The 24,309-nt window shown below is 36.0% G+C and overlaps 1 protein-coding gene across 12 annotated transcripts in view; it reads right to left on the minus strand.

Moving 5' to 3' along the window:
• LOC102951328 (WD repeat containing planar cell polarity effector) overlaps positions 1 to 24,309 on the minus strand; it is a 619,322-nt gene that overhangs the window by 239,505 nt on the left and 355,508 nt on the right. For 11 of the 12 annotated variants that reach the window (XR_006215760.1, XM_042981516.1, XM_042981515.1 and 8 more), the window contains 3 exons: positions 14,482 to 14,596; positions 12,096 to 12,229; positions 8,322 to 8,513 (listed from right to left, as the gene is read on the minus strand). Coding sequence is in view for 11 of the 12 variants with exons in the window: in XM_042981516.1 (XP_042837450.1) it covers positions 8,322 to 8,513; positions 12,096 to 12,229; positions 14,482 to 14,596 (441 nt within the window). In the remaining variant the exon portion in view is untranslated. The remainder of the gene's footprint in view (positions 1 to 8,321; positions 8,514 to 12,095; positions 12,230 to 14,481; positions 14,597 to 24,309) is intronic. The other variant, XM_042981524.1, reaches the window with a different exon arrangement.

A 24,309-nucleotide genomic window follows, 5' to 3' on the forward strand; every position in this document is an offset into this window, starting at 1 on the left:
AAAGTAAGCAAGTAATTGTGAGATATTATAATTCATCTCCCATGTCCCTGAAAACTAGGATTTTTGTATGAAAAAGAGGAGATACAGATGTAATATAGAAGAGGTTAAATTTAAAACCCTGTATCCTGAATTTGAGTTAGAAGTAACAATGTGAACTCACTCTGAATATATATATATATATATATATATATATATATATATATATATATATATGTATGTATAAAATATGTAGCTCATCCTACTAAAGATATCTAGAAATAATGCCCAATCCAATAACAACACTTTATCCCTAGCTCCCAAACTTGGGCTTACAATACCATTTTCCATGAAAAGAAACCAGAGCTTATTAAAGAAATGGCTAATTCCAGATCTGAGGCAGGAAATGTTTAAGATGAGCATGAAACATACTATCATAGCAAATAGCAGGGAAGCTACCCAAGACTACTGGGGTCATGACAAAAAGAGGAACCAACTTGTAGAGGCTCCAAATATGAGACAAATTTGAGCTTTCAATAGGATAACGACTACAATTTATAAAACCCATCAAATCAAATATATTTAAATTCATAAATTATCAATGCTACTTAAAAAACAAAACTAATTGGTTATCTTCAGGGAGTGATAAGGAACCAACTCATTATCTTGAAAACTAGTAAACAAAAGAAAAGAAACAGACATTTATCCTGATTATAATACATGAATTCAACCACTAGGAAAACAAATAGGAAATGAGTAGAAGTATCTATAAAAGTATCCCAATTAATAAATGAAAAACTAGTAATTAGAATATCATCATTTGCAACCTAATGAATTAATGGATCTAGGCACTGAGCATTAGTAGCTGCTAACATCAAAGAAGAGAGACAACCAAGAGAGAACCTGACGTTACGTGCCTTCTGATGAAAAGAACACACCGCCCCACAGTCTTGCCAACACTAACTTGCAGAATTTTCAAAAGAGAAACATGTTGAACCACATGATTATGCAAACAACAAAATCCACACTATGAGACACTGCAGTTTCAAAAGATAAATTTTAAGGAAAAGAAAGCAATGGAGAGGGGGATTTGTATATTAAAAGAGAAACATTAAAGTGGTTTTTAAAAAAAAAATTTATGTGTATTTATTTTTGAAGGGGGGAGGGGCAGAGAGAGAGGGGGATAGAGGATCCAAAGCAGGCTCTGTGCTGACAGCAGCGAGCCCAATGCAGGGCTTGAACTCACAAATGGCGAGATAATGACCTGAGCCAAAGACGCTCAACTGACTGAGGCACCCTGAAGTGTCTTAAATGGATAATACTAAAGTTTTAAGAGATGCATTAGGGTGATAAAAACTATATGGGTATATAAGAAAGTGATTAAAAGTCATGACAGAGGTTACTTTTAGGGAACAGGAAGGGTTGAAATCATGATAGTACATTCATAGTATTTCTGGGCACCTGGCAAAGTTCTACTTCTTGACTTGAGTGTGGTTCCAGGGGTATTTCCTTTGTAATAGCTCATTAAACTATACATTTAGTTCATGTGGTTTTCTTTATGCATGTTTTTTTTTATAATAAAGAGATTTTTTTTTAAAAGCTACCATCCCTAGAATATAAAATCTTTGTTATATAGTTGAAAGCTAACACAGTACATACATTTCTTTGGAAGAGACGTTTCTCAAATATTCTGGCTTTTCAGTTGAATGCATTTACAACACTTTCTGAATGTTTTTTTAATCAAATTATGCCATATTGAAAGTTCGTCTCATTTTTACTTTTTCATTAGTTGCTGCTCCTCTTAATCACTGCAAAAATAGTTTTAAGTTTTATGGGAAAAAGGTTATCTTCGTGAGGTTATATTTCCCTATCCCTGACTACAAGTTGTAAGGTTTAATAGCTATGCTTATGTGGTTTTGATTAAATTGGTAAACAAATTCAGTGACCCCTTCTGAGTAATACAGCTTGAAATTACCATCATACTCAGAAAGCATTACCTAATCCATATAGCTGAAAAGTTAAAATACCTGCTCAAATACAAAGGTAAGGGAAGAATTAGTTGTGTAGTCATCACATTTTTGACAAAGTGAATGAATTAAATAGTTCTGTGATGACTATAATAACTTTCTAAAAAGGAATACATAAAGAGTATGTGGAATTTAAATAAAAATGATTACCATGTTATATATGATAATCCACACACACACCATTAAAAGCTGTTTTAAAATGAATTTACTGATAAAAATTTCTTTCTCTGCGCACTATCTATTGTATATTTTTCAAAGAAATTTTTTTTCCTAGACTACATAACTCTCTCTGCTCTCTGCTTCTAATTAAGATATGTGCTGTTGTTTAGAGCTCTGCAGTGTGAAATTAGACCAGGAGTTTTCTAATATCCATAAAATAAATTAAAAAATGTTCCTCCTCCGAAAGACAGATAATTCAGTCACAGAGAGCTTAGTTCTATGTTTCCTTTGTTTTCTTTTTTTTTTAGCTGCTTGGTAAGCCAATTTTCTACTTAGAATCTACTGTTAAAACTCTCATTTGGTTCAGTATGTGGGCTTTATCCTTTCCATGGTCTGTTATGCAAAAATGATTTTTTTTTTTTTTTTTTAGTTTGCTGTAAAGCAGTGACTCTTAACTTGGATGTACATGAGAATCACCTAGGGAACCTGTTAAAGAATACTGGTGCCTCCTCCCTCTCAGGAGGTTCAGATATAACTAGTCTGGGTGGGCTCCTCTGTAAAAGCTCTGCAGGTGATTGTAATGTGTTGCCAAGGCTGGGAACCACGACTCTAGGATCTTGCCACTTTCCAACTAAAAGCTTATTATTATATTTTCTGATTGAACTTAGATGGGAAATGCTTTTTAAAAATTCTATTTTTTTTTACTGTTTATTCATTTATTTTTGAGAGAGAGAGAGAGAGTGGGAGCAGGATAAGGACAGAGAGAGACACAGAGTCCGAGGCAGGCTCTGAGCTGACAGCACAGAGCCGGATGCGGGGCGTGAACCCACAAACTGTGAGATCATGACCTGACCCAAAGTCAACGCTTAACTGAGCCACCCAGGCACCCCTAAAAATTCTATTTTTTAACAGATGCAATGACTAAATTTCCTTTCTATGAGGTTGCTACTTTTTTAGTTTGAATTTTATGGAACTGATAAACTGAGGGTTGATTGGGGTGAGAGGAAGGGGAGGGTGGGTGATGGGTATTGAGGAGGGCACCTGTTGGGATGAGCACTGGGTGTTGTATGGAAACCAATTTGACAATAAATTTCATATTAAAAAATAAATAAATAAAAAGTATAGTACAAAATATTTAAAAATAAAAAAAAGTATATTGTATCTTTTATTCTGATGATTGGTTCAAGAAGTCTATTGGTGACCAGTGAAAAAAATTTAAAGACATATGTCTGAATACCGCTTTTATCGAGTAGTGGTTTTTGTTCATGATAGTCTAAAAAATGTGCTACAATTAATTCATAGTTAAAAATTATGTCCTCAATGGGAAAAAAAGAAATAATTATTTCCTTAGAGATTTCGTCCAAAGACATATGCGTATGTCTTTTGCATATGGAAGTTCACACGAGGGTCTGAAAAAGAAATCTTTTTTCTTTACTAACTTTTTAAAAAGATTTACTTATTTTGGGAGCTCCTGGGTGGCTCAGTTCATTGAGCATACGACTTCGGCTCAGGTCATGATCTCACCATTCATGAGTCTGAGCCCTGCGCTGGGCTCTGTGCTGACAGCTCAGACCCTGGAGCCTGCTTCAGACTCTGTGTCCCCCTCTCTTTCTGCCCCTCCCCTGCTTGCGCTCTGTCTCTCTCTCTAATATAAATAAACATTAGCAAAAAAATTTAAGGGTTTACTTATTTTTGAGAAAGAGAACACAAGCTCTCTCTGAAGCTGGCTTCCACTGACAGCAGCAAGCGCAATGCGGGGCTCGAACTCACAAACCATGAGATCATGACCTGAGCTGAAGTCGGGTGCTCAACTGATTGAGCTACCCAGGCACTCCCTGAAAAAGAAATCTTTGCAAATTTTTCCAAGAGTCTAAACTTTGATAGACTGAAAAGGCCAAATCCAAGTAAAAGCTACTCTTGCTTAAAAAAAGAAAAAGGAATTATGTATCTTAATATATAGTAGGAGTGAAAAGGGGGGCATTAACTATGCAATCATTGATGAATAGCTAAAAATCACGTACAAATACATCACCAGGAGCAAGGGAGACAAAAGCAAAAATGAACTATTGGGACTTCATCAAAATAAAAAGCTTCAGCACAGTGAAGGAAACAATCAACAAAACTAAAAGGCAGCCTATAGAATGGGAGACGATATTTGCAAATGACTTATCTGATAAAGGGTTAGTATCCAAAATCTATAAAGAACTTATCAAACTCAACACTCAAAAAACAAATAATCCAGTGAAGAAATGGGCAGAAGACATCAACAGACACTTTCCAAAGACACACAGATGGCTAACAGACACATGAAAAGATGCTCAACATCATTCAACATCAAGGAAATATAAATCAAATCCACAATGAGATACCACCTCACACCAGTCAGAATGGCTAAAATTGTCAACACAAGAAGCAAAAGGTGTTGGTGAGGATGCAGAGAAAGGGGAACTCTCTTGCACTGTTGGTGGGAAGGCAAACTGGTACAGCCACTCTGGAAAACAGCATGGAGGTTCCTCAAAAAGTTAAAAATAGAACTACCCTACAATTTAGCAAGTGCACTACTAGGTATTTACCCAAAGAATACATAAATACAGATTCAAAGGGGCACATGCACCCCAATGTTTACAGCAGCATTATCAACAATAGCCAAGCTACGGCAAGAGGCAAATGTCCACTGACTGATGAATGGATAAAGAAGATGTGGTATGTATGAATGTATGTGTGTGTGCATATATATATATATATATATATATATATATGCTGAGTATATATACATATATGTGTGTGTGTGTGTGTATATATATATATATATATATATATATATATATATATATATAATGGAATGCTACTCAACCATCAAAAAGAATGAAATCTTGTCATTTGCAACATGGATGGAGCAACAGTGTATTATGCTATGCAAAATAAGTCAGTCAGAGAAAGACAAATACCACATGATTTCACTCGTATGTGGAATTTAAGAAACAAAACACATGAACATATAAAAGAGCTGGGGAAAAGAAAAACAAAGGGAAACAAACCATGAGAGACTCTCAGAGAACAAACTGAGGCTTGATGGCTGGAGGTGGGTGGGGGATGGGCTAGATGGTTGACGGGTATTAAAGGAGGGCACTTGTTATGATGAGCACTGGGTGTTGTATGTAAGTGATGAACACTGAATTCTACTCCTGAGACTAATACTACACTGTATGTTAACTAACTAGAATTTAAATAAAAATTTGAACAAAAAAATCATGTGTATCATGTACAACTTTATGAAAATCTATTTAAAAAGTTACATAAAATGGATAATTTTCCAGAAATACAAATTAAGGAAAAAACAGAATTCCTGAAAAATAAGCAACACTTCCTTTAAAACACCACACCCAGGCAAATTTCATATGTGAGTTTTACCAAACACTCAAACATCAGATAATTCCTTTTGGTACTGTTTCAAAGATGAGAAAAAGAAAAAGCTAGCCAAATCATTCCATAGGTCTAGTACAACCTTCATATGGAACTTAGAAAGGAGAGTAAAAGAAAGTAAAATTGCTTACCAATCTCATTTTTGAGCAAATTGTAAAGCCCCTTTAATGTTTCTTCCTTACTATCTAAGTAGAATCAATCATTCTGTACTGGCTACTACTATATAGCATACACATACATACTCTATCCACAGCATCATTTAATGCCTTAGTGCACCTACATGTTTTCATATTTGTCTCTCATTGGTGGACACTAAGATCCCTGCAGGCAGGGTTATTTTTTGTATTCATATTCCCTGTAATGAAATACAGTGTTTACTTCAGGGTCATGCTCAATAGTTGTCAAATGATGTAGAAACAGAAGGAAGGGCCTTTCTTCCTTGTGTAATGTGTATAGGCAGGACGTGAAAAATAAAGGCAGTGAGTAAACAAACCACTTGGCTAGAACACAGGTTTGCATACGGAAGTAACATTGGAAAGGTAGGTCAGGGCCAGTCAATGTGGGCTTTTCAATGCTGACGCTGTTAGTTATGCTAAAGGCATTTTAGCAAGCAATGGCTAAATCAGACCTGTGCAGAATCCAGATGAGCACTTTTTAGAGCTATTACAGACCTAAAGAGGTGATCTATCTGGTTGAAATCTATCATTTTAAAAACAGACAACTAAAGTCTGAGAGGACAGGCTATCTATCCAAGGCCAAAGAACACAAAATTAGCTAAAAGCAGGCAGAAGCTTAGAGGCAGTAAGCTTGATTAATGTCAGACAGTTAGTATGTATATCGTCTGACCAACAGGTAAACCAAGTTTGTCTAACTCCAAAGGACATCATCTAGATGACACCAGGAGATGAGGTATATAAAATGTATGTATACCCTTTAAGCACTCCTAATTTCATGTAGTACATTCATTTCACATACAGGTAATTTGTGTAAAGTTTAGCTAAATTACTTTTACCTTTATTCTAAGACAGAACATTTAGAATTCTAATTAGCTTTATTACAGTCATTTTGATGAACTCTTTTACTCAATTAGCTTCTGAACCCAAGATCAATAAAACAGTAGGCATGAAAAGCCAATGAATAGGAACAAAGCACTTCCTTAGCCTCACAAAATCCACACCTAAAGCATTATAAGTAGTTTTAGTTACTATAACAAAATTGGAAAAGTTCCAGAAAAAGGCAAATTAATTAATTAGAAAGGACTCTACAGTCTTAAAAGATAGCCTGGAAGTTTATAACACCAGAAAAAGTAGGTAGGGACAGAAAAAACCTGGACTTGCTCATTGTATCTCAGAATACTAACTCCGAGAAATACTTCATAAAGTCTAAATGGTAATAAATTTAGAGAAAATATAGATGTATACTACAGTTATTCCTTGCCTTAGGATGGATTCACGTCCCAATAAACCAATCATATGTTGAAAATATCCTTAGTTGAAAATGCATTTAATACACCTAACCTACTGGACCTCACAGCTTAGCCTCAACTACTTAGACACGCTCAGAACATTCACATTAGGTTACAATTGGGCAAAATCACCTAACACACAGCCTCATGTAATTTACTGAATACTGTGCGGAAAGCAAAAAACAGAATGGTTTTATGGATACAGAATGGTTGTAAGGGTATGTGGCTGTGATCTCATGGCTGGCTGGGAGCTGCGCTGTCTGCCACTGTCCAGCATCATGAGAGAGGATCCTATCACCTATCACTACACTGAGAAAAGATCAAAATTCAAAATTCCAAGTATGGTTTCTACTAAATGTGAATTGCTTTCACATCCTGGTGAAGTCAAGAATCGTAAGTCAAATCATCTGTAAACTGAACTGTCTATATTCTACTCAGGCAAAAACTTAAAAAAGAATAAAGGAGGGTTGCTTTTGTTAAGTTATAAAAAAGAAAAACAAATTCCATACTCAAAGTACTGGTACAAGTTGAAATTACCTGTAGGTTCACAATAATGAATGATGGTAGAACCACTGGCAGGAATAGACAGGGTAGAATACTATCCTCGCCTCCTAGATTAACCCTTTTGGTGCTCCTGTCTGAGGCAGGATACCAGATGAGAAGGCCATAGCTCTATAGCCCTCCTGATAAATTCTTGCCTTAGCCATGGTTTGGCTCCACAGTCTTCTACCAAATAGACATTTGACTAATGTTTACTGATTCCTTAACTGAAGTTTAAAGAAGGTGATTGATAACATAACTTTGGCAAGCAAGAAATTATAGGCAAGCCGTAATGATAGTACTAATAATGATATTAATAAGAATCACACAATGATCAGCGTTTGAGAGTTTACCATATGTAGATACTGCTCTAAATGCATGTCATAACTTATTTTTCTTCGTTAACTCTATTTTTCAGATAACAAAACCATGGTGCACACAGGTTAATTAGTTGCCCAAGGACAAAGAGCTAGGTAGTGGCAGAGCTAGGATTTGAACCCAGAAGCCTGTGTTCTTAATCACTGTGAGACTCAGGCCAGCCCTGGAACTGTCTATCTTGCAGATAGGATACTTTAAAGGATCCCACTTTATATGTACTTTCCTTTTTTCAGTATTTAGAAAAATAAATTATACATTAAAAAAAGTATTCATCTTTATTTCAGAATCAAAAAAACTAATAATCCTATTTTATTTGTTCTTCAATAAAATGTATATGTTTGCTTTAGATTTACCTCCAGTCTTCCTTGAGCATAACCTAGGAGCAGCAGATTGGCTCTGTCCTTCTCAGGAGAAATGGGGGCCCAAGGCCAAGCATCATCACTGACCAGCGGCCACCAGCAAACAACTGTATCTTGAACACAATTGATGGCTAGATGACGGTCTGCTGTCCTGTTTACTGGGCCCGGTATCTCAGAATAGGAAATCTAATGATTAAGAAAAAAAAGCACATAAGAATCATTTTTTAATGCAAAATCCTCGATGTATTACAAAAATTAAAGCATCTGTAAATGTAGATAAATGCAAGTAAATATGCATGTTAAACATGTGCTTAAGGAGGTGTCAGAATTTACCAAATTCTTTTGACACATATATAAAAAAGACATATGTTCAAAATTCTCCCCATTTTTAGCAGAGGAAAGGGAAAGGAGAAATGTGAGTTAGGGAGGAATTGGCTGTAGCAATCCCAATCAATACCAAAATGTACAGTCATGGCTGCTTGACAGCATCGACCTACACATAGGATTTAAGACCAGCTATATTAAATGACAAGTTCAGTACTGCTGACCAAGAGTATCTGACTACTGTTTAAGACATAACATGTTAACAATGACTGACAACAATAAAAGGAAAAACAACTTGAGGCAAATATCACTTTAAAGAATATATGAGACATATACACATATATTCTGCATAAAGGGATAAGCCACAGCATCATGCGTAAAAGTTTATGCAGCTTCTGAGAATTATGCTTCTCTTTCTTAGGAAGGATTTGTAGAATTTATTATTCAAACTATGTTATTTTGGAACATGGTTATTTGAAAACATAAGCACGGCACCATCTGGGTGACACATGCCAAGGAAATATAGATTGCACCGTATTTCTGCTTAAGGAATTAATGGAAGGTTGATAGCTTGGAAGAAAAAAAAAAAACTATCTTGCCATTGCTGGTCAGCAATAATCGAACCACTTTCTGGGGATTAAGCGCATGGCTAAGCCTACTGGACCAGACACTAGCAAAGGGCAGGGGGTCTTCTTATCAGAGAAATGCTTCTGGAGCCAGTCTCACTACATGACAGATTGCTTTCATATTCCTGTCTGCAAGGCAACAAAGGATGGCAGTAATGCGATAATGCCAGAGTGCAATGGGTGTTAAGAACCCGTTGCATTTATGTATTGTATTTAGTAAATAATCAGGCTCATCCAAATTGTGATCTCACCACTCAACCAAGGCCATTAAAATCAAGGTTAATGCTTTAATAATCCTCTGCTATTTTTTTTAATATGGTCAAAAGGAACCCTTTTCTATTTGCATGGCCATAATATTATTGACCTCTTCATCCTCTGAATGCACATCAAAAGGAACTGAAATCAAAGTAATTACCAGTGTTGTTCTCTCATGGTAAACATTTAACTCCTTGCACTGTCCCTTCACTGTTAAATAAATTGAATTGGATTTTTTAAATGCAGCCTGTAAAACTTGTTAAAGGTCAGTAGATTCAGGATATTTACCCTGCAATTTTCTTTGCCAAAATTATTTCAATCTGAAAGAATTATGGTACAGCTGTAAAGAAAAACAGGATTATAAATACACTATTTCTTTGTTTTAAAATCCAAATGGGCAATGACAGACAACACAGATGTACCTTATGCTTTGAAGTACAAATTCTTATATTTATGCTCTCAATATTATTATTTTGACTACTTATCTTCTTATTTGAGAGGAATACCACAATGGGATAGCTAGGTCTTTACAAATATACATACAATATTTTGACATCCTATTGCCATGTCACACATTATTTAGGAATTTCTAGATGAGAAAATAGAGTTAAAACAAGAAACTGGCACTTTCAGTCCTCATAGTGCACATCATGTATGTTATCTGAAATTTTCTGTTTCCTGTGAGTTTTAATGGCATCAGTTTTCTATCATGATGGTCAATAGAGCAAGTAAAATGAACAAGTTTCTTAAATTATTCTTCCAAAAGACAAATGGCAGTTTTTACTAAGTGTTTAATATATATATATATATATATATATATATATATATATATATATATATATATATTAAACATTGAACCAGAAAGTGAAATCCATGGGCTCTTCCAAAGGGAAGCAGGTTACTTCCCTGCATGCATAGTCCAATGCATAGACATGGAGTGCCCATGTTATTCTCAAATCCAAAAGCATAAAGAACAAACAAACAAGTAATTCCCTTGCTTAAGGTGCAAGAGTCCATATACCAGGTCTATTTTCCACATCTCTTCATAAGAAAAGATGACATCCTGGCAGTTTCTCTCTGATCCCATTAATGGGTAGCTATGATCCTTCAGCTGAGAAGACTGTACTAAGCTATCCATCACATCTAAGATGGAGAACTAGTCATAAAAAATTTTACACAATAGTATTGAAAACATTTTAAATAGTTTGAGTTAATGCACATTGGAGCGTTTTATTTATTTATTTATTTACTCACTCCATATTGGTACATTTTAAAGACCAGTATTAGTAAATAAACAACATTTCAAATAAATCTACAATTAGCCAACCTGGAAAATAGCATCCCATTAAGAGTGCTAATACCAGTTTTTTTTACTAACCAAAATAGAATACATGAGTACCACTGATTTTCCAAGTAAAGAAATCAGTATTAAATGCTACAGAAGCTCCACAAGATTGGCAAATATGACCAAATTAGTTTATTACCACAATGAAAAACTCATTTAATATATTTTATCTCATGTCAAAAAAATTTTTTTATAAGAATAGAGGTTTCCACCAAATAAAACTAAATCCTCCCCATACCACTATCATCTCAATCACAATAAGAAATAATCCCAAAGGGCAAAAGGTTAGCTTAAATACTACTTTTTCAAACACACACACACACAAAGTTTCAAGCCATAAAGCTGACTTCTAAAAATCTTTGCCGTTATTACGGATAGATACTCTGGGTATGGCATAAGTGTGCATCTTTTTTAAGGAAGCTTTATATCAGTTCTGTTCCCAGTGAACAGTGAACTGTCTCAAATCCACGTCACAGAGGCTGGATCAATCTTGCAAACACAAGTCATTCCTGAAAAGAGGCCTTGAACTGAAACAGCCTGGAAAATGTATTAGATACTCATCCTAGCAGAGAGTATGCCTTCCAAGCAGTTAAAATGTAATGTGGCAAAACTTATATTAAACACATCATTTAAAATAAAAATCCTTCCTTAACAGATGTAAAGTCCCTGATACAAGGAAACAAATTACCTGGAGTTAGTGAAGGGAGAGATACTAACATATGAAGGAGAATTCGTTTTGCATTCTTCTCCAGTTATAGCTGGGTGGGGGGTGGGGGGGTGGGTATTTTTCCTCCCCTTGTTTATTACACTTTTCTATTAACCTTTGAAAGTGCCTTCTTTCTTCTTTCTTTTCTTGTGAAATAGAAGCCAAAGTAGCTATCCTTGCCTAGAAAGATGATATGAGGTCTTAGGGAAAAATGAGAATGCTGTATATACTGTCCTTAGAAAGAAAAACATTTTCAAATGTGTAATTTGTCTCTCTTATGTGTCTATGATTTCCATAAGTACCAAACATGTCATTATTAGACCCTTATAATGAGATTAAAACAGAAAAGGTAGGAGAGCCACTATTTTTAATAAATCAACCCTAATCATATAATTAATTCTGGTTTTCCAGAAATCTAGAACTGTTCAAAAATACTGAACATAGTATCAGCCCATGTGATACTCTAGCATACCTTAATAATTAATAAAATGACTATAAATTGAAATCTCTACCTTATAATCCAAGGCTGAGAGTTTTTCCAGTCTTTTGTTTACATCAGGAGAACCCATCTTCTTGGTAAACTGAATAAAACATAGTTTGTTTTGTGCCAAAAATGATAAGATGATAAAGTTGTCTGTAAGAAGAGCTAAGGAAAAAAAAAAAGATTTGATAAAATACTGTAAAATACTAAGTTACAATAAAATGATAATGAAGTAATTTGTTCCACTGAAATATTACAAAAAGCTACTTTCAGAATATAAATACCAACTGAAATAACTAGTCTCCCAAATATCATTATTTTACAAGGATATTAAAGATACTATGAATAAACAATAATCATCAAACTAGTGATACATGGATTTGATACTTTTCCTTTTATCCTGAGACCATTTTATGATACACTGATGTTTGGGGACAACCACCAAATGAGATATATTTGGAACTAGGGCTAGAAAAGCATAAAATAAAGACTATTCCATACTGAATCTAAGATGAAAACATTTTTTTGTGCTTAGCCTTTAATCCTGCATTTATATGATATAAACCATCCGAGAACAAACTGATTTTTTTTTAGGGGATATAGATCAGTGTTCTCCACCAATCTTATGTATTTTTTTATTTTAAATTTTTCATCAATGAACTTTCTTTTTGAGGGTATACAAGCTGAACAAAACAAAGCATATTATACTCAATATGCACATTATGTAAGTTAATATCTAATAATGAAGATTAGCAAAAAGATTTCTACAGCTTTATTTCTATGCACACTAGTAGGTAGACAATTAATATTCATAAGTTATATAAAGGGCTACTAATATTAAAAATTATTGATAAAAACATATAATAGGAATTTGAGAAATATTTTATATTGTTCCTAGCATAATGAAATTATACAATGTTTCATATATTTTTCTTCACTTCCACACCCCTGGCTGTGCAAGCAGCAACCAACAGTATATCTACACAATTACAGGAGAATCTGGAGAACTGCCAAGAAATCACATTGTTATCATGGTCTCATGAGAGTGTATTATTTGGGGTATAAATAAAAGAAACAAGTAAAAAAAGATATCTCAGAGACATGAATAGTGTTGGAAGTCTTTTATTTCTTATAGAGGAGCATCAACATGACAAAATCATCACAGCCACTATTTTATTCGTAGTGTCAACAAAGGGGTCAATTATTAGACATGAAGACGGAACTTTTTCCATCGGAAGCTTCCTTGGCACCATGTTCCTGTAAGGAAGAGGAAATGGCACACTTACAATCCTACCCCCAGCTTATTACTATCAGGAATGTTGCTAATTACAGCCATCCTGCCGAGTGCTGTCCTCTAAGATGATGAAATTGTGTCTAAGTCATTCAGTGGTAGCTACTGAGAGCACATAGCAGAAGGAAGGTTTCTGTGTTCTCACCTCTGTCCTTTCCACTGGTGCACACTTTGTTCTGATTATTCAATTTAAGGTACTGACAATTTTCAATTTCTAATGATAATGCAACCTGTTTCTTAAACCTTTTTACCTTCAATAAAAGAATATAAGCTTAAAACCTCAGGAGTCAGCACAGTATAACAGAAAGAAAATGGGCTCTGTAGCTAGAACCTGGGTTCAAATCTCAGTTTGGTTATTTTCAGGCTGTTCCTTAGTATCTCATTCATGGGCATGTTCCTTAGTATCTTAGCTTCAATTTCCTTATCTATAAAATGGAGATAATTATACCATATAAAGTTGTTTTTTTAATTAAATAAGTAGGTTGGTATAGTATAGAGCCTTTCAGGGCTCAATAAATGTCAGTATCCTACCTTTTCAATAATTGGCTTAAAAAAATTTTTTATGTGCTTTGTGGCAATTACATACTGGTTGTGTTATACTTAAAAGAATCCAGCTTTGTATATTTGGCATTGGTTTTTGATATTTAGAAATACTGCCCAAATTCTCTCAAAAGTTAGTATTCATAGACTTTGGTAACAAAGAATCTTCCTACGAGCCAAATTACAGACTTTTTTTTTTTTTTCCACTGGTGATTGTGTTGACACATTTGAGTTATTTTTTTCAAAATTCATTTGAAAATGAAAAATATTTGAAATGTCAACAATAGGGGGCTAATTTTGAAAACACACACCAAAAAAAAAAAATACCCTATTTTGAAAATACATTCACATTTTTAAAGGAAAAACTGAAAAATACTCAGAATATGAGCCTAACACTTGACAAAAACTTTGGTATTAAATATTAGTCAAAACTTGTATTTGTCCCAGGGGTTGTAACTATGCTATTATAAGCAGATTACTTGTGTTTGCAAGTCCCCAGTGGTAATAATTAGTGTACCTGTTGACATACTATTTCTCCTGCCCCACTGTTAATGTAGGCAATTGACTTGCACATGGGGGTAATTACCATCACTGATGGAGTCTGAGATGAGCTTCCCCACCAGGCTTCTGTCAATCACTACTTTCTCCAGCTGCGGCCCAGAGAGGCTTAGGGACACCAGCACACCTGAACCAAAGAGGAGCTAAAACCCGGTAAAGAGGAAGAGTGGGAGGAAGATACACTGAGCATTAGTCTTTCAAAAATCTCTCTTCAAATGTATAAATTATACAGACATTTACACAGCATTTATACCATGAAATTATAAAGAGTTTTTCTTCATCGAAAACAATTACTGCCATTCTGAGTAAATAGGAAAAGGTGGCTAAATGATACAACACAAGAAGTGCATTGGTCAAAGCTATGTGCAGAAACTGAGTTTAGTTCACGTTTATTAGAAGTCTAATCATCTAAACATTTAGAAAATACTCATGGAGAGATAAATGCTTTGCACTGCATTCAGAAATATAATGTGTTCTGTTAGTATTTTGAAAGATTACTTTTTATATCTGAAATTAAAAGACGATTTCCAAATAGTTGTTCCTAGACATTAAATATAGAAAAGATGCAACCATTAGAATACAAACAGTGTATGTTACAATTTATTTGGACTTTAAACCCCACTTCTACAAATAAAGATCTTGTCAGTTTAAAATATTAAAATACATGGGGCGCCTGGGTGGCTCAGTCGGTTAAGCGGCCGACTTCGGCCCAGGTCATGATCTCGCGGTCCGTGAGTTCGAGCCCCGCGTCGGGCTCTGTGCTGACAGCTCAGAGCCTGGAGCCTGTTTCAGATTCTGTGTCTCCCTCTCTCTGACCCTCCCCCATTCATGCTTTGTCTCTCTCTGTCTCAAAAATAAATAAACGCTAAAAAAAAAAATAAAATAAAATAAAATATTAAAATACATGTAAATCAAGGCAATTAAAATAAAATGTTAAACTTTAAAATCCGTAAATAAATAATACATACCACAAACAATTCCTCAAGAAGAGATAAACACAGTAAAGTACTCAGGCTTTATCAATATCAGGGTTCACCCAACCCCCCAACAAGAGATGACTGGATATTACCATTATGATTTTATATTGCTCCTTCCCATTTGTGGCAACATAATTCATTCATCTCCAAATGTTTAAAACTTCTGAAAGGACTATGCATATGCGTATGCTTGTTATCTATGAGATTATGAAATATCAACATTGGAAGAAATTGTTTCACCTTCAAGGCAACAGACTCAAAGCAGATGAATCATGGAATAGCATATGGTATAAGAAGAAAAAAACCAATTGTCAGTAAACTAATCATGAACATGCTAGCCAAACTCAAAGACAACTATGATTTTAAACAAAACAGGGGAATTCCCCACCTACCTAGATATCATGTCCCAGCTAGAAAGGATGTTTCTGTGTCAAGACATATTTAGACATGTGTGAAAGATGAGCAGCACGAGGGACCAGGTTATTATAAAGAAAGACGACTACTTCCCCATTGCCTAACAGATTCCAGGCACAGGAATAAGAAAAGAAACTGAAGGGTCCCCCGTGACTTAATAGACTGTCCATTTAACATCAATGCCCCTATAGGGTGCAGAGGACAAGGAAGATGTAATCATATTTATTCATTTGGGAGACTAATAAGAGAAGAACATTTGTTCCAAGAATTTCAAAATATTCAGAAATTAATTAATCTCTACTGAATTACATCCAGCTCTGCAATATCTCTTGATGGAAAACACTGATATTTCCCTTTGGGGAATTCCCCAATAACAACAAAGCATGTGGTCTTTATTTCTAAATTCTCCCTTCTCAAGCAGGTAATTTTAGGGTCATCTTTCATTTCCAGTTCTCCCCTATGTAACAGCTTTTTTCTCTCCCTTCCCCATTTGTTCAAAACATCTCTAAAATCTGCCGTTTTAAATGTATTTTTATCTACCAAAACCTTAACCTATACTCTTGAGCATCTCTTTTCTTAATTATTCACGGACTACTAGCTCCTTGTGGGTACTAGCTAGGCCACTTGTATCTTTGTACCTTCAATGCTTAAACAATGCCAGGCACAGAGTAAGTGCTAATTAAATGTTTGGAGAAAAAAAACATAATTAACTCATTATAGGATCTGATTATTCATAGTTAAAAAGAAACTTAGTCTAATCTTCCACTTCCATAAGTTCCTTTTCCTTCTGCAGCATTCCTTCAAGGATCAGCCTATTCTTGAATACTTCCAGTGATCAGGAGCTCATTATCTTACCACTGGACAGTTCTAATCGACTCAGAGATCACTCGGTCATTTTTTTCATTCAACAAACCTGAATGTTGATTATATGCCAAGCACTAAACTGAATTTAGTGGCTCAAAAGTTAATAAAATATAATCCTCAAAATAGATGAAATATAGATTAACAGAGGTAGAGATATAAGAAAACAAATGTAATAAAGTGCTATTACTGGTCCTATTATAAGAGTACATACAGGGGAGACTGGGGAGACTGAGGAGAAGGTGGTGACGCTTGAGGTAAAGGCTAATAATGCCTTCTAAGAACTCCTACAGTAATCCAAGTTTTTCTTCAATAGCACACTTTCAAATACTAAAGGATAGTAGCATAGTGTTAAGCCTGGACTCCGAAATCAGAATGAAATCAGCACTAGCTCTACCTCTTACTAGCTGTGTGACCTTGTGGGAGTTGCTTAACCTCTCTGTAACTTCATTACCTCATCTGAAAAGGTAATATCTACTTCATAGGAAGAGCATTAAGTAACTTTTTACAAGTAGTATTTAGAATAATGCCCGGCACATATTAATGTTTGCAATTACTATTACTATTTTTTGAAGTTTATTTATTTCGAGACGGGGGGGGGGCAGAGGGAAGAGAGCATGAGCAGGGAGGGGCAGAGAGAGAGGGGGAGAGAGAATCCCTATTGCAAAACAGTGAGATCATGACCTGAGCCTATAGCAAGAGTCAGATGCTTAACCAACTGAGCCACCCAGGAGCCCCTGCAATTACTACTGTTACTGTTATTCAGCCAGTACTCATAGGATGTGTGCTCACTATACTATTTGCAATCTCTGAGCACATTCTTTTGTCTTTCTGAAAATCTTGCGCCCAGATTGGACTCAATACTAGACATGGTACACTAGACTCCAGGTGAGTTATCACCAGTACAATCTTTTGTCACCTTTCCCATTTGCTATGGTTTCATAAAGATATTGTCTCCAAGATATTTGCAACTTCCTCCAGAAGTCTGGAATTTAATTTGCCCAAGTCTCTCAAATTTCTTGTTCCTTATTTTCTGCTCTCAGCAACATTATCATGAACTGGCCCTCATCTCCTAACGGTAGTTGCTATTTCTATGTATGAGCATCTGCTATCTTATAAAACTAATTCTATATGACCACTTATATGGATGGAGACGTAAAGTACAACCTGTGAGAGTAGGTAAAAGAAGGAATTTAGGCTGGAAAGGATTCAGAGGGGAAATGTCCAGGTACAGGAATAAAACGTGCATATGCTACAGTACACACCACACGGAGATAGGAGCAGTGATTTGGGAATTGCGAATCCTGCCCAGTGAGTTTCAGCATTCCTTCAGAATCTTTCCTTCCAAGGACTGGCACAGCCTACTTATTCATTCATTCATTCATTCATTTCACAAATCTGTATTAGTATTTGTATGAGCTAGGCCCTGTTCTAGATACTGAAGATACAGCAGTGAATATAACAGACAAAACCTTTTCCCTACCTCCCCTCAGGGAGTTGCGTTCTAGTGTGGACACAGGAAACAGGCAAAACATTTTGATATAATGTCAAATAGCAGCAAGAATTACAGAGAAAAATAAAGCACAGTAAGGATGGGGATTTTAGAAGAATGCTGTTTTGAGCAGAATGACTAATTAAGAAAAAGACCTGACGAGATGACATTTGAGTACAGACACAAATGAAGTGACTGAACAAGACACAGATTATTTGGAGAAAAGGAGTCTGAGGCAGAGAACAGCAAATGCAAAAACTCTAAGGTCAGAATGTGCCTAGGATGACTGAAGAAAGCTAGGCCAGAGAAGCTAGAGGGAAGTGAGTGACAGTGATATTCACAGAGGCTAAAATTAGAGAGGTAGTTGGGCCAGGTTAGGTCGATGAGAAATCACTCGGTTTTAAGCAGCAGAGAATTATGGTCTAATTTATGTTTTGTTTTGTTTTGTTTTGTTTTGTTTACAGCTTATGTATTTATTTTTGACAGGGGGTAGGGGAGCAGAAAGAGGGAGGTGGAGAGAGAATCCAAAGACCTGAAATCATGACCTGAGCTGAATCAAGAGTCAGAAACCTAACCATCTGAGCCACCTAGGTGCCCCTAACTTATGTTTTAAAGAGGGGTCTGGCTGGGCAAGAGTATAAGCAAGGAGACCTTAGGAAACTACTGCAAGAGAGAGAAGATGATGGCTGGGCTAAAATGGCAATGCTACAAGAAATGATATGTGGACAGATTTGAGATATATTTTAAAGGGGATCAACTAGGAATTGCTTAGGGACTGGGTGTGGCATACAAGAGAAAAACTAAAAAATGTGGGGGCTGAGCAACTGGGTTTAATGAGTTACGGAACACCCAAGGAGACACTATTCAGGGGGAATCAAGAAATTGGTTTTGGACATGTTAGTTTATGGTGTCTATGGACATAAAAGTAGAGATATTGAGTAGACAATTAGAAATGAGTCTGAAGTTTAAGGTGAAGTGGGGGCTGCAGATATATATTTGGGAGTCATTTAGTCATTTAGGTAGTATTAAAAGTCATGGAACTGGACAAGCTCTTCTTAAAAAATGAGTAGAGGAACTAGAGTGCTAAGTGAAATTAGTCAGTTAGAGAAAGACAAATATCATATGACTTCACTCATATGTGGAATTTAAGAAACAAAACTGATGAACCTAAGGGAAGGGAAGCAAAAATAATATAAAAACAGGGAGGGGGACAAAACATAAGAGACTCTTAAATATAGAGAACATACTGAGGGTTGCTGGAGGGGTTGTGGGTGGGGAGATGGGCTAAATGGGCAAGAGGCATTAAGGAGGACATGCGTTGGGATGAGCACTGGGTGTTATATGTAGGGGACAAATCACTGGATTCTACTCCTGAAATCATCATCGCACTATATGCTAACTGATTTGGATGTAAATTTTAAACAATTAAAAAATTTAAACAATTTTTTAAAATTAAAAAAAGGAGTAGAGAGGTCAAATGGGTGGCACCCCAATCCACAACTTATGGTATCTTCATAAGAAGAGGAAGAAACAATAGAGAGTTCTCTCTCTCCATGTGCACACATAGAGGAAAGGCCATATGACAACACAGTAAGAAGACAGCTGCAGGAAGAGAGGCCTTACCAGAAACCCTTACCAACCCTGACAACACCTTGATCTTGGAATGCTAGTCTCCAGAACTGTGAGAAGAAAAAAAAAAAATCTGTTGTTTAATCAATCAATCAATAAAAGTTGATAGAGAAAGAAGCCCAAGGTCTGAGGTTTGGGACATTCCAAACTTTAGAGTTGTTAAAAGATCAGATTAGCCCTCTTACTGAAACCTAGTTTGGGTACTCATTAGGATCAAGGTGTGTCCATCATTACCTATCTCTAAATGTCTTGTGGCCTAGAGGTATCTCTGACACCAGATTTTGAAATAAGAAAGTATAGATAAATTAATAAGCTAATTAATGCATTTTTATAAAACAACCTGTGGGAAAGCATAAAGTTTCCAAGTACTGGTGCCAAAGATACTCCTGGGTAGAGTAACAGAGATAACCAGAATTAGGAAAAAATAGTCTCAAGTTCAAGAAATGAATATTCCAGTTCAGACAGGAAAGTGTTTCCACCTGTTTCCCTAAAAGGTTGTTTTTAACTCACCAAAATGAGAATGGCCTTTGTAAGATTTGGCAGGACAAGAAGGAAAAGGGGCACTAAGATACTGTCCTTTCCCACTACAAGGAGTTGCAGATTTCTGACAGCTCAGAAAATGAAAGAGGACAGCAGTAAAGGGAAACCACTATAAAGCAGATAGATCTGAGCTTGGGAATAGATCTACATGATGAATCAATGAGAAGGCCCATGAGATTTCCCAAAATTGTTCCAATTTTAATGTTGTTCTTTGTGTACAACATGACTAAGGCAAAACAGGAAATGAAACGTGTCCTTTTCTCAGACACCCTCCCAGACAGGAAGTATCTTCCTTATTATTTCTGCTCAGTCCATGTGTCTTTCCATTGCCTTTTATCACTTCTCCTTCTCATTTTCTTTAATAAGCTCATACCAAAGAGCTTTTCTCTTTAAGAAACTGGGAAATGATTCCTATAATCTTTAGATGGCTCTTCAAATGATTTCTTCTAACCTTAGATTCAGTACTTAAGTGGAAATGAAAAGGGAAAAGAAAGAGAAAATTATATCAGATGATACCATTAATCAAAACAAAACATAAACAACCACAAGAACCTGAGTTTTATTCCATTCACCAGGTCAAAATATGCATCTCCTATATAATCCAAGTATATAGACAGGGATACAACAGTGAGTAAGGAAGACATATGTTAGTAGAATATATATATAAAATAAAGTAGAAGACCTCATCTCAGCAAGAAGTGCAGGTTTTGGTTAGGATAGATGGCTGCTTCCTAGAAGAGAGAGTTTAATATGCCAGAGAAGAGAAAAGCAGCACACTTGGTCTCTAGTACTAAAGAACTGATATAGTATTGTGAATGAGCTATTTTGTAATAGTGATCACAAACAAGTCCATTGATTTCAATGTTCTCATTGGTTAAGAAAACTTCCCCCCATCCCAAATCCATGTGATTATCATCACATCTGAGGAGAAAATGAAAAGTAAAGTAGGCCAGGTGAGTACTAAAAAATCAACAATGAGTGACAGGTTTAATTCACAATCTGAAAATTAAGTCATGAACAGGCAGCAAAGATTGATTTTCATAATCATTAGCAGACATGTGGGAGACAGCAGGTGCTGAATACTACAATCCAGAGAGGCAACAAAGTATTAGGACCACTGGAGTGAATTCTAGGGCTGAAGCAAATATTTAAAGCATTGTAAAGCCACTCCCCTAGCGGTCCAGTAAATTGACATCACGTCGACACCTCACTCAATCCTGCCCCCAATCCAATCCATGGGATAAATTCTGGAGAAACTCTGAGAGCTATAAATAGTCAAGCAATTTTACATTGGGGAACTCTAAATCGGAGTGTAGAGTCACTGATCATTTTAAGAGATAACGTGCTGGAAGAAGGATAACATGTCTTCTGTAATTTATTCCTTCATTCAGCAAACATTTGAGTATAGAGGGAAACCATACCTGACTAAACTGTTAAGGTAGAGAAACAAAAGTGAATGCAGTTAAGACAAGAACAAAAAAATCTAATTGACTCAAAAAAGGAAATTGAGTTAAGAAGAAGAAACAAAAGTACAAGAAATAAACAGGTATTTTTCTGGATACAGAGTGTTAACAAAGGGGTTTTCCAATGATTTGTGTGGTGTAATTCAATATATGAAATAGATACATGCCTAGAAATTTGCTTAAGTCTATTTCAATCATAAGAAATCTCATTTTCTTACTTATTACAAGTAATGTTACTTTTTTTTAAGTTTATTTATTTGGGGAGGGGGGTGGGGGACAGAGAGAGGGAGAGAGAGAATCCCAAGTTGGCTCTGCACTGTAGGCACAGAGCCCAACATGGGGCTTGTTCCCACAAACCATGAGGTCATGACCTGAGCCAGATCAAGAGTCAAACACTTAACCGAATGAGCCACCCAGCACCCCGGCAATGCTATTTTAATCTCTAATGTAATTTTCAATCCACCTCTTTTATATTTATATATAATAATTACATAAAAGTGATCATTCCTAGAAAATATAATCATGGTGAAATTCACACACACACACACACACACACACAAAGGGTACAAAGGTAAATACCCTATTTGCCAGTAGTTTTAAAGGTCAAAAGGGATAAAAGCAGTGGTAAGAAGTGAATAGGAAGACATACCAGACAGCACACTACTTTCGTACAAAATTTTATAATTTACAGAGTACTTTTAGATACGTTCTAATGCATGTAAAATGCCAGTACAACTCTGGTACATAAAAAGAACACAAGTTAAAAAATAATAGTAACAAGGTTAATCTTCATATTAATTCACAATCAGGAGGGTTAAGCAACTAATGAAAGGTCTCATAATTAGTAAGAAAGTAGAGACCAAGACATAGGACAAATCCAACATTTTTTCTCACACCACTGAGGAACTAACATCCTTAAGCCTCACTTCTCAGTTGACTTCCATGTAATATCCCATCTGGTTTTCCTCTCTAGCTCTTTCTACTCTAAACCAGCCTCCCTCTACACCAGAGGTTCTCAGCTAGGGGTGATTTTGGTTATCAGGGGACATTTGGCAATCAATGTGTGGAGGCACTATAGTTGTCACAAGATGTTTATGTGAGTCACTTCCACAGGGGCTCACCTGAAGAAAGTTCTCATAAATGAGTTGCTGTGGAGGCAAAGGTGTTTTTCCCTACCTCCATCAAGCAGATCAGGAGGATCTTCAAATTCTAATCAACACTTTCCACACATAAAGAAAGGGCGATGAATGAAGACCTGGTCAGATATCTTAAATGGAGCAGTGAGCAGTGCACAGTTCATATCAGGAGCCTGGAGGAAGCCTGTTCTGTATGTTTCTAACCATGTTCAGGGCAATGAGTGATAACTCATGCCAGCTGTCAAGATAGAAAGAGCCGCAGGGCAAGTCAGAGAGCTACCATAGCTAGATAGAAACATCCTGTAAGAACACCTCCTTGCTTTTGTTCTAATTCTCAGCTCACCTATCAGCTTTCTTATCTATAATTTAGTCTCTTGAGTAATTCATCCATCAGGTGGGAATGCCCCAAGCAAATGAACAAAATCTATGATAACAGATATTTCTGACACTATAAATTAATAAACTGCCATGCAGTTAATAAATCAGTTGCTTCTGAGTCTGGTTATTGTGAATGTTGTTAGTACAAGAAAACGAATGGAGATAACATAGAAGATAGATAAGTTTAATTAATCATAAGTTTTCTGCCCAAGTCTACGATACATTGTTGAAGTGGGGAGGGCAGAATTTTTAAAACTTACAGACCTACATGAATAGCAAGAGCCCATTTTATTAGAAAAAAGCAGTGTGGTATGTGTATATATACGTATTTGGAAATTATCTGCATAAATACAAGAAAATGTCAGAAAGAGTATGCCCCAAACTGTTGACACTAGGTACCTCAAAGAGGTGAAATTAGGAGCTGGAGGCATGAATTTTAACTTCTAGCCTTATAGATTTGTTAAAAATTGGGATTACGGATGAATTTTTAAGTTTTTATATGTCTTTGGTATTTTTCTATAAAACTTTTCAAAAACAAAGAAGCAGCTCTTAAAATATCCGGCCACAGGGGCGCTTGGGTGGCTCAGTCGGTTAAGCGTCCGACTTCAGCTCAGGTCACGATCTCGCGGTCAGTGAGTTGGAGCCCCGCGTCGGGCTCTGGGCTGATGGCTCGGAGCCTGGAGCCTGCTTCCGATTCTGTGTCTCCCTCTCTCTCTGCCCCTCCCCCGTTCATGCTCTGTCTCTCTCTGTCTCAAAAATAAATAAAACGTTAAAAAAAAATTAAAAAAAAAATCTGGCCACAAATAAAAAACCATAAAGTTTTAAAGAGATACTTTTATGCCAGAAAATGTGTTTCTAAGAAGTCTGAATTTAATTCATACTGAGGTGCGCCTGGGTGGCTCCATTGGTTGAGCGTCTGACTTCGGCCCAGGTCATGATCTCACAGTTCATGAGTTTGAGCCCTAC

This window comes from Panthera tigris, chromosome A3 (assembly GCF_018350195.1).
Source record: "Panthera tigris isolate Pti1 chromosome A3, P.tigris_Pti1_mat1.1, whole genome shotgun sequence".
Classification (NCBI taxonomy): Eukaryota; Metazoa; Chordata; class Mammalia; order Carnivora; family Felidae; genus Panthera; species Panthera tigris.